The 11,164-nt window shown below is 47.0% G+C and overlaps 1 protein-coding gene across 1 annotated transcript; it reads right to left on the bottom strand.

The window, feature by feature from the left end:
* Positions 1 to 427: 427 nt before the first annotated feature.
* TOMM22 (translocase of outer mitochondrial membrane 22) lies at positions 428 to 2,238 on the bottom strand. Its single transcript, XM_061418558.1, has 4 exons — positions 2,062 to 2,238; positions 1,717 to 1,835; positions 1,166 to 1,283; positions 428 to 934 (listed from the first exon to the last, which is right to left on the bottom strand). Exons 1-4 carry the CDS (start codon positions 2,170 to 2,172, stop codon positions 860 to 862), a joined length of 423 nt encoding a protein of 140 aa, XP_061274542.1. The 5' UTR covers positions 2,173 to 2,238; the 3' UTR covers positions 428 to 859.
* Between the last annotated feature and the right edge of the window lie 8,926 nt (positions 2,239 to 11,164).

Raw genomic sequence — 11,164 nt, 5'->3', positions numbered from 1 at the left:
TGTTGCCAGACCTGAAAGTGACTGCTGCAACTCAGAGAGGGTCTTGGACAAAGAGGAATTTTTTACCTTTTTGGCCTTAAGGGGTCAATCAGTATTAAATGGTGCTGCTGGCTTAGGTGAGAGAAAACATGAGGGGCAGCCTTTGTCCTGCTAAAATGGTCCAAGTAATTTCCGGGTATGTATCACAAGCACTTGGAAGATATTTTTTGGTTGGAATCATTTTTTTTAATATTTAAATACAAAATGTGAGCACTGACTTTTTTTTCCTTTTTAGACACATATACACACAAGTCTAACAGCCGAAATATTGGAGGAAATGAGCTCCTGCTCTGTCCTCCAGTCCCCATCTTGTGGCTGAAGCTGCCAGCCCTCCCTCCATCCTTTCCAACATACACAGAAATTCACAGTGGCTGCTTTGCAGCAGAGCTGTAATTAATGCATTTTGTATTTTATCTTGTGTGCACATCCCTCCCCAACATCTCCATTCTATTAACGGTCAGGAGCATATCCTTCTCCACGGCATCAGTTCCCACCCCAGCAAGGGAATAGTGAGATCTTCCACCAGGAGTAATTTAGTGAGGGGGGGTGGGTGGCCAGAGCTGGAGTAACCGTCTGCGTTGCTGCTCTCTGGTATCAGCATTGAGGAGAGAAGAAATAAGTCAGGACAGGACAGTGGAGGGCACAGTTGCAAGTGAGGAGTCTCTCCATGAGCCAATGTGGGGAGAATTCCCGCCACCAGGTTTATAGAGCCATGTGCCAAAGTTTAAAAAAAAAAAAAAATCCAATAATCAGCAGTTCAAACACTATTGAATTTTCAAACTTCTTCCCACCAAGACAGGTCAAATATAGCAGTAGCAATCTAGATTTTTCCAGGAAGTGAAGGTAGAGCCCCCGGCATTCCTCCTGACAGCCCTGTATTAGGCCCTAGAAGTATCTGGAAAAGAAAAGGAGGGGTGTAAGGCATTGTACAGACCCAAGGGTCTCATTTTCATCATACCTGTCTGGGCAGACGAAGTCTATGAAAACAATGTTGCGAAAATGGTACCCAAAGGGCTTGGGCCAGATCCCAATCCTGCATGGCACATTAGCTGCCCTACCTAGGTGCCGGAGGAATAAACAAACTTGTGTCGCCACTATTGGCAAAAAGCCCAGGGTCTGGGCTCACCTGCCGTTGCTGCAGCTGCTGCTGTTGCTCCATCTGTAACTTCTCAGTTTCAAAGACGACCGGAAGAACCAGGATCATGAAGGAAGTGGTTCCAATCCACAAGGCTGCCCTGGAAAACCTGCACAGGGAGCATGAGCGTGACGGCGAGACAAAAACAGCTTCCCCAAGAACGAACTAGTAACCAAACCTCTCACCCTGCACACACTGATGTTTTTGATAAACGTGTTCTACCCAATCCCTGCACCGTGCTCCTGCCACAAGCAGGAGGAGCAGTCTGGGGGCTGTACACTTAATAAGAGTCTGAACTGAGTTCTCACAATGCTGCTGTTATTACACATAATCTGATCCTCACAATGACCCCCACCCGATAAGAAGCCTCACTTTACAGAAGAGAAAATCAAGACCAAGAAAGGTTAAGGTGGCACCAATCCGAGGTCACTCAGTGATCGAGGTGGCCTCCAACCCAGGTCTGCTGCTTCCAAAGCCCGTGTTCATTCGGGGCACCTCGGTCACGCCAGGCACATCCCAATGTCTTGACCCTTGTCCCTTACCTGTACATTTTTTGAGCCACGAAGAGGGAGAGATCAAAAGTGGCTCCAGCCGCGGACCGGACCCTCTCCGGGAACATCTCCGTCAGACCCCACAGTCTCTCCGAGAGGGTTTCATCTAGCTGTGGTGGAGGAGGCGTGGATATGGGCCGAAGCTGCGGCAACCACCCCCGACGCCGGGACACCCCGGTCCAAGCAGGGCCTCACCCCGCCTCCAGGAGACGCCTCCGCTGGGACCTCTCCAGGCTCCGCGATGCGCCTTAGTCCAGATTCCGCAGCACGCGGATCCCACACCCCCACTCCCTGCCCACACCTCCCAGCCCCTCTCTGCCCTGCGGCGCTCAGTACCTCCTCGTCGTCTTCCTCCTCCAGCTCCTCCTCAGGCTTCTCGGCATCGCCTTTCGGAAGCAATTCGTCCGCGGACAGAGGCGCCCCAGGGCCGGCGGCGGCGGCAGCCATGGCTGTGAGGGGGCACCGGAAGCGAAAAAGAAGAGGCGAGTGCAGCGACGACGGCGGATAGAGCCGCTCTTCCGGGAGCCGGAGCTTGGCGGACTGGGGAAGAGCGCCGCCGTCTGGCGGATTGACTTCAGTTCAGTCAGTTCAGTTCAGTCGCTCAGTCGTGTCCGACTCTGCGACCCATGAATTGCAGCACGCCAGCCCTCCCTGTCCATCACCAACTCCTGGAGTTCACTCAGACTCACGTCCATCGAGTCAGTGATGCTTCACTGGCCTTCAAAAGGCAGACGGGAACGTGACACAACTGGAAAACTTGTTAAGGCAGAGAGTCGGGTGTGCCCGCGCTAATTCTGTTCAGTGGACTTAGGGTGAGTCTGGAAATCTGCATTTTATTAATAACAAGCCTCCCAGATATCACACTTCAGTTCAGTTCAGTCGCTCAGTCGTGTCCGACTCTTTGCGACCCCATGAATCGCAGCACGCCAGGCCTCCCTGTCCATCACCAACTCTCGGAGTTTACCCAAACTCATGTCCATCAAGTCGGTATATCACACTTAGGCCAACACTAGAAAGCAAAATGGCTGTCTGGGGAGGCCTTACAAATAGCTGTGAAAAGAAGAGAAGCGAAAAGCAAATGAGAAAAGGAAAGATATAAGTATCTGAATGCAGAATTCCAAACAATAGCAAGGAGAGATAAGAAAGCCTTCCTCAGCAATCAATGCAAAGAAATAGAGGAAAACAACAGAATGGGAAAGACTAGAGATCTCTTTACGGAGAAGGCAATTGCACCCCACTCCAGTACTCTTGCCTGGAAAATCTCATGGACAGAGGAGCCTGGTAGGCTGCAGTCCATGGGGTCTTGAAGAGTCAGCCAGGGCTGAGCAACTTCACTTTCACTTTTCACATTCATGCATTGGAGAAGGAAATGGCAACCCACTCCAGTGTTCTTGCCTGGAGAATCCCAGGGACGGGGGAGCCTGGTGGGCTGCCGTCTATGGGGTCCCACAAAGTCGAACACGACTGAAGTGACTTAGCAGAGATCTCTTCAAGAAAATTAGAGATACCAAGGGAACATTTCATGCAAAGACGGGCTCGATAAAGGACAGAAATGGTATGGACCTGACAGCAGCAGAAGATATTAAGAAGAGGTGGCAAGAATACACAGAAGAACTGTACAAAAAGGATCTTCATGACCCAGATCATCACGATGGTGTGATCACTCACCTAGAGCCAGACATCCTGGAATGTGAAGTCAAGTGGGCCTTAGAAAGCATCACTACAAACAAAGCTAGTGGAGGCGATGGAATTCCAGTTAAGCTATTTCAAATCCTGAAAGATGATGCTGTGAAAGTGCTGCACTCAATATGCCAGCAAATTTGGAAAACTCAGCAGTGGCCACAGGACTGGAAAAGGTCAGTTTTCATTCCCATCCCAAAGAAAGGCAATGCCAAAGAATGCTCAATCTACCACACAATTGCACTCGTCTCACATGCTAGTAAAGTAATGCTCAAAATTCTCCAAGCCAGGCTTCAGCAATACGTGAACCGTGAACTTCCTGATGTTCAAGCTGGTTTTAGAAAAGGCAGAGGAACCAGAGATCAAATTCCCAACATCCGCTGGATGATCGAAAAAGCAAAAGAGTTCCAGAAAAACATCTATTTCTGCTTTATTGACTATGCCAAAGCCTTGACTGTGTGGATCACAATAAACTGTGGAAAATTCTGAAAGAGATGGGAATACCAGACCACCTGACCTGCCTCTTAGGAAACCTGTATGCAGGTCAGGAAGCAACAGTTAGAACTGGACATGGAACAACAGACTGATTCCAAATAGGAAAAGGAGTACGTCAAAGCTGTATATTGTCACACTGCTTATTTAACTTCTATGCAGAATACATCATGAGAAATGCTGGGCTGGAAGAAGCACAAACTAGAATCAAGATTGCCGGGAGAAATATCAATAACCTCAGATATGCAGATGACACCACCCTTATGGCAGAAAGTGAAGAGGAACTCAAAAGCCTCTTGATGAAAGTGAAAGAGGAGAGTGAAAAAGTTGGCTTAAAACTCAACATTCAGAAAACGAAGATCATGGCATCTGGTCCCATCACTTCATGGGAAATAGATGGGGAAACAGTGGAAACAGTGTCAGACTTTATTTTTCTGGGCTCCAAAATCACTGCAGTTAGTGATTGCAGCCATGAAATTAAAAGACACTTACTCCTTGGAAGGAAAGTTATGACCAACCTAGATGGCGTATTCAAAAGCAGAGACATTACTTTGCCAACAAAGGTTCGTCTAGTCAAGGCTTATGGTTTTTCCAGTGGTCATGTATGGATGTGAGAGTTGGACTGTGAAGAGGCTGAGCGCCGAAGAATTGATGCTTTTGAACTGTGGTGTTGGAGAAGACTCTTGAGAGTCCCTTGGACTGCAAGGAGATCTAACCAGTCCATTCTAAAGGAGATCAGCCCTGGGTGTTCTTTGGAAGGAATGATGCTAAAGCTGAAACTCCAGTACTTTGGCCACCTCATGCAAAGAATTGACTCATTGGAAAAGACCCTGATGCTGGGAGGGATTGGGGGCAGGAGGAGAAGGGGACCACAGAGGATGAGATGGCTGGATGGCATCACTGACTCGATGGACGTGAGTCTGAGTGAACTCTGGGAGTTGGTGATGGACAGGGAGGTCTGGCGTGCTGCAATTCATGGGGTTGCAAAGAGTTGGACACGACTGAGCGACTGAACTGAACTGAACTGAATCCAGTTTCATTTCCCTGAGGGCTGTATTGGTGGGAGTAAATTAGAGAGCTGGAGATTTATTGGTCTTCTGGGAAAATGTGAAGTTAACAATCTCAATGTATTAACATAAAGGTGAGTTAACACTCAAGTATCAGACATCATTTGTGTCCGAAGGTGGGTGTTTGGGGGTGTTCATTTAATCCTCAGATCAACCTACAGGTGCTATTTCCCCCATTTTAGAAATGAGATCGAGGCACAGCACAGGGTTGCTGCAAGTACTCCTGAAGGATGGATTTCTAGAAATGGGTTTCCTGGACAAAAAGTTGTTCACTCAGTCATGTCTAACTCTTTGTGACCCCATGGACTGCAGCACTCCAGGCGTCCCTGTCCATCACCAACTCCTGGAGCTTGCTCAAACTCATGTTCATCCAGTTGGTGATGCTCTCATCTCATCATCTGTCATCCCCTTCTCTCCCTGCCTTGAATCTTTCCCAGCATTAGGGTCTTTTCCAGTGAGTCAGTTCTTCACATCAGGTGGCCAAAGTATTGGAGCTTTAGCTTCATTCCTTCCAATGAATATCCAGGGTTGATTTCTTTTAGGATGGACTGATTGGATCTCCTTGCAGTCCAATGGACTCTCAAAAGTCTTCTCCAGCATCACAGTTCAAAGGCATCAATTCTTAAGCGCTCAGCCTTTTTTTATCATCCAGCTCTCACATCTGTACATGACTACTGGTAAAAACAAAAAATTAAGACCATGGCATCCAGCCAAAAAGTGTGAACATTTAAAATTTTGCTAGGTATCAGGTAACTGCCCTCAGAATTACAGTATCATATACTTTCACACGGAGAAGGCAATGGCAACCCACTCCAGCATCTAGCCTGGAAAATCCCATGGACGGAAGAGCCTGGTAGGCTGCAGTCCATGGGGCCTCGAAGAGTCAGACAGGACTGAGCGACTTCACTTTCACTTTTCACTTTCACACACTGGAGAAGGAAATGGCAGCCCACTCCAGTGTTCTTGCCTGGAGAATCCCAGGGACGGGGAGCCTGGTGGGCTGCCGTCTATGGGGTCGCACAGAGTCGGACATGACTGAAGCAACTTAGCAGCAGCAGCAGCAGCAGCATACTTTCACAATAATAAATGGAAGTATCCTTTTCTCCAAATTCTCCAAATTTTAATTTTTTGTCTATACAATGGGTGAAAATTCTTCTTTTTATAACGTGCCCAAAAAGTTAACATAAGGGAAATTTAATATACCTCTTTAGCCAACTGACTGTGGAACCACAGACTCTCAGGACTGGACAGTCCCAATCCTTCTTTCATATTAGGCCATGGAGGGACGGGGACTCAAGAGATATACCTAGCCTTTGAGTTATGTAGGAATTCAGGTCCCCACTCAGGAGGAGGATTGTAACCTTAGGCTGAACACAAGATTCCTGGAGAACTTCCCTGTTATCTCACCACCAACCAATCAGGAGAAAGTCTGCACAGGATGGAAGATAAGGAAGACTGATCCCCTCCCCAAATGACTGTCCCTTTAAAAACTGTATGGTCAGCAGAATTTCAGAGTTGGCTTTGGACATGAGCCTGCTTCTCCCCAAGTTGTTGGCCTCTTGAATAAAGCCACCTTTCCTTTCCAACCAAGACTTGTCTCTGAGTACTGGCTTTTAAGCAATGTGCAGCTGAACCCGGTGTTTCCCCAGTGGCTCAGTGGTAAAGAATCCACCTGTAATGCAGGAAACTGAGGTTCGATTCCTGGGTCAGGAAGATCCCCTGGAGGAGGGCATAGCAACCCACTCCAGTATTCTTGCCTGGAGAAACCCATGAATGGAGGAGCCTGGCGGTCTACAGTCCACAGAGTCGCAAACAGTCGGACGTGACTGAAGCAACTGAGCATGCACGTGGTTGAACCTGAGTTCAGTAACAGGCTAGCTCTACAGAAATAAAAGATCAGCTTAATAGCCCAATGCCAATGGCATCTGGGACTTCCCAGGTGGCGCTAATGGTAAAGAACCCATCTGCCAATGCAGGTTAGGCATAAGAGACGCCAGTTTGATCTCTGGCTGGGGAAGATCCCCTAGAGAAGGGAATGGCAATCTACTCCAGTATTCTTGCCTGCAGAATCCCATGGACAGAGGAAACTGGCAGGATACAGTCCATAGGGTTGCACAGAGTTGGACACAACTGAAGCAACTTAGCAATGGCATCTGATTTCTTTTACAGGTTCTTTCAAAAAATGCTAGAAGACCAATATTCTTGAAGGGTTGAGAAGGCCATCTTGTGTGGAATCTACAGATATCATTGACTCTGATGAAATAAAATTCATACTATAGAAAGATAAGAAAAATTTAAACATAAAATCCTCCTTTGCCTTTGGGGCCTCCTCCCTCCCCTTTAGCATGTATTGTGACTGTTTTAACTAGACCTCCTTGTTGCTGTTGCTTAGTTGCTAAGTCCTGTCTGACTCTGCATGTCCAACCCCATGGTCTGCAGCACACTAGGCTTCTCTGTCCTCCACTCTCCTAGCGTTTGCTCAAATTCATGTTGATTGAGTTGGTGATGCCATCCAACCATCTCATCCTCTGTTGTCCCCTTCTTCTCCTGCCCTCAATCTTTCCCAGCATCGGGGTTTTTTCCAGAGTTGGCTCTTCAAGTCAGGTGGCCAAATAATGGAGCTTCAGCTTCAGCATCAACCCTTGCAATGAATGTTCAGGGTTGATTTCCTTTAGGACTGACTGGTTTGGGAGACCTCCTTGGGAGATAGATAGACTGCCTGGGGAAGGGTCACAACTCTTTAGGAGGTAGGCTTCCTTTTTTAAAGAAGTTTCTACTGTTTTATTTTTGGCCTTGAGCCACGTGGGATCTTAGTTCCCAGACCAGGGATCGAACCTGTACCCTCTGCAGTGGAAGAGCAAAGACTTAAACCACTGGACCCCCAGGGAAGTCTAGATAATCTTCCTTCTTAATCTCATAAAATGCAGTGATGACCCATTGATCTGGATTGTGTCAACTGTCCATAATACGGGCCTTATGGGACTTCCCCAGTGGTCCAGTGGATACAACTCTGTGCTCCCAGTACAGGAAGCCAAGGTCTGATCCCTGGTCAGAGAACTAAGATCTCACATACCACAACTACTGAGTTGGAGTACCACAGTGAAGACCCAATGCAGCCAAAATAAATAAATATATAAAAATAAAATCTAAAAACAAACCCCCACAAAACCCAATAATAGGGGACTTCCCAGGTGGCCCAGTGGTTAAGACTGTGCTTCCACTGCGGGGGTGGGGGTGTGTGTTCGGGGCACAGGTTCAGTCCCTGATGGTGGTGATGGTTGTACAATACAATGAATGTATTAATATGATTTAACTGTATGCTTTAAAATAGTTAAGATGGTAATTTTTATGTTATGTGTTTTGCCACAAAAAAACTTTTTAATTAAAAGCCAAAATATCAGAATAACAAAAAAAATCAGAACTATCCTCCAAAAATCCCCCTAAAAGTGTCAGGGGTAGGAAGGGCATCTTCTTCCCCCAACCCAACAGTGAATTCAAGGAGGAGTTGCTGGGGAGGAAGGAGGGAAAGTGTCATTGATTATCTTAAGGAGCAATGGCTCCGTGGCAGCAGAGGAGACACACGAGAAGACCGATGGCAGCCCAGAGCCTCTGTGGAGGGACAAGCTGCGGGTGCCATCAACGAGGGGTGATGTCCCACGCTGGGTACAAGGGTGACTCTGCCATCTGGATGGAGCTGAGGTGTTCTAGAACCGTGCCCCCAGCTCCTCTTATCCCCTATCCCTCAACTCTATAGTTTCCACCTTTTCTGTTTCTCTCATATCAGAATGTGAAACTGGCAATACGGTAGTTCCTAATTTGGTTTGGTTCAGTGTGGGACATAGATCCCTTTGAGAATTTTACAAAAGTTCTAAGTACCCTCTCCCAAAAAACCATACACATCAGCCCATATGTGTACAATTATGCATATGGATCCCCTTATTAGGCCTCAAGATGTAATTTTTTTTTTTTTAGCATTTCTTTATTTTTGGCTGTGCCGGGTCTTCACTGCTGCTTCGAGGGTTTGTCTAGCAGCAGTGAGTGGGCTACTCTCTGTTGAGGTGCGCGGGCTTCCCGTTGTGGTAGCTTCTCTTGTGTGGGCTGGCTTAGTTGCCATGAGACACGTGGGATCCTCCCAGACCAGGGATCAAACCTGTGTCCCCTGCATTGGCAGGTGGATTCTTAACCACTGGACCACCAGGGAAACCCCTTCTCTGGTTTTTTGCTCTCCCTCCCTCATACCCACAGAACTTTCTATCTCAGCTCTTCAATAATAGTTCTTCCCTAATGACACTCAGCTCAGAAATTTACAAGACGGTTGCAGTGATTACAAATGATAGCAAACATTAAGTAGACAGCACTACTTACTTGGGTGCCCCCCAAAGTAGTAGATTTGGTCAATAAAGCTTGGAGGAGGAAGCACTTTAGCCAGCATCTGATAGATGTATCTGATAAAAAGGTAAGATCTTGAAGGTATATAGCATTTTTTTTTTTTTTTTTGGCCACACTGCATGGCTTGAAGATCTTAGTTCCTTGACCAGGGACTGAACCCAGGCCCTCAGCAGTGAATGCAGAGTCTTAACCATGGAACTACCAGGAAATTCCCAAACCACATAGCATTTCAATGTGTGTGTGTGTGTTTGTGTGGCGGGGGGTGGAGGGGGGAACCAAAAAGCTTTATGGTAGTGAGATACGGCTGATTGTTTTTCCCATTTCTTACAGATTTTCATTATCCTTGACTTATCCTTTGTGCCCAAAGATAATAAACAGTACAGTCTAAATCTCATCTATAACAGTATTAAGGTAGGTATCATGTGAACAATGAATACTGCTTAATTAAAGTGTGACATTACAATACTGGGAAAATGGAGATGGAAAAAGGTAGGGGCTAAGAGCTAAATCCTCATCTTCTTGACTTATCCTTAGACTCAGCTCACACAACACATTCATCAGCAAACACTGGTGGCTCCACCTTCAATTCCAGCCTAGGATCTGACTTCTCCTAAACTGCCACCTCTCTGGTCCCAGCCTTGCCCCCTTCCATCTGTTCTCACACACAGGGAAGCCAGAGGGATTTTTTTTTGTCAAATAAAAGTGAATCGGCTTTCCTCTGGTGAAACTCACCAATGGTTTGCTTCCCTCCTCACCCTAAATACACGCGCTTCCTCACTGCAGAGCTGTTCCACATGGCCGAATCCCCATCAGGTGCCCGTGGTGGTGCAGAGGGAACCAGGACCCACATCACTGGGACCATGAAACACGCCCCTCCTGATTCCAAAGCTTTCAGTCCTGGATCCTTCCCTTCTAGCTGGGTCATCTTGCTGAGCTTGTTTCTTCATCTAAAAGCAGGGGATGATGATAACAAACATGAGAATTTTTCATGAGAATTAGAAACATAGCCCTTCTTTGGTTTATGTCCCAATAAACCTGTCTCAGCCTTCTCATCCTCTGCCACCTCCTTCTTTCGCTTTCAGTCTTTCCCAGCAGCAGGGTCTTTTCCATTCAGTTAGCTCTTCGCATTAGGTAGCCAAAGAATTGGAGCTTCAGCTTCAGTTCTTCCAATGAATATCCATTTTGCTAGCCTGGAAAACTATCGTAAGTCAAAATACAGTTTATACTAAATGTATATCACTTTTGCGCCATTCTAAAACGAGAGTCCCTTGGACTGCAAGGAGATCCAACCAGTCCATTCTGAAGATCAGTCCTGGGTGTTCTTTGGAGGGAATGATGCTAAAGCTGAAACTCCAGTACTTTGGCCACCTCATGCGAAGAGTTGACTCATTGGAAAAGACTCTGATGCTGGGAGGGATTGGGGGCAGGAGGAGAAGGGGATGACAGAGGATGAGATGGCTGGATGGCATCACCGACTCTATGGATGTGAGTCTGAGTGAACTCCAGGAGTTGGTGATGGACAGGGAGGCCTGGCGTGCTGTGATTCATGGGGTTGCAAAGAGTCGGACACGACTGAGCGACTGAACTGAACTGAACTGAAAGTCAAAACATTGTAAGCTGAACCATCGTAAGACCATTGAACCACTGTCTACAGATGTCTAGCATCCAGGGTGCACAGTAAATGGTTGCTAAAGACACTGGCTGAGCAATAGGCAAGCTCTCCATTGCTCCTATTATTTGCACGTGAAAGCTTGCAGTCTCATCCAGTATCCTTTCTCAGTGTCTTCTAAGTTAGTCTCTCCTGCACCAGG

Source organism: Bos javanicus, chromosome 5 (genome assembly GCF_032452875.1).
Source record: "Bos javanicus breed banteng chromosome 5, ARS-OSU_banteng_1.0, whole genome shotgun sequence".
NCBI lineage: Eukaryota > Metazoa > Chordata > Mammalia > Artiodactyla > Bovidae > Bos > Bos javanicus.
The sequence above is the reverse complement of the archived record's forward strand: the minus strand, read 5'-3'. Positions and strand labels throughout refer to the sequence as shown.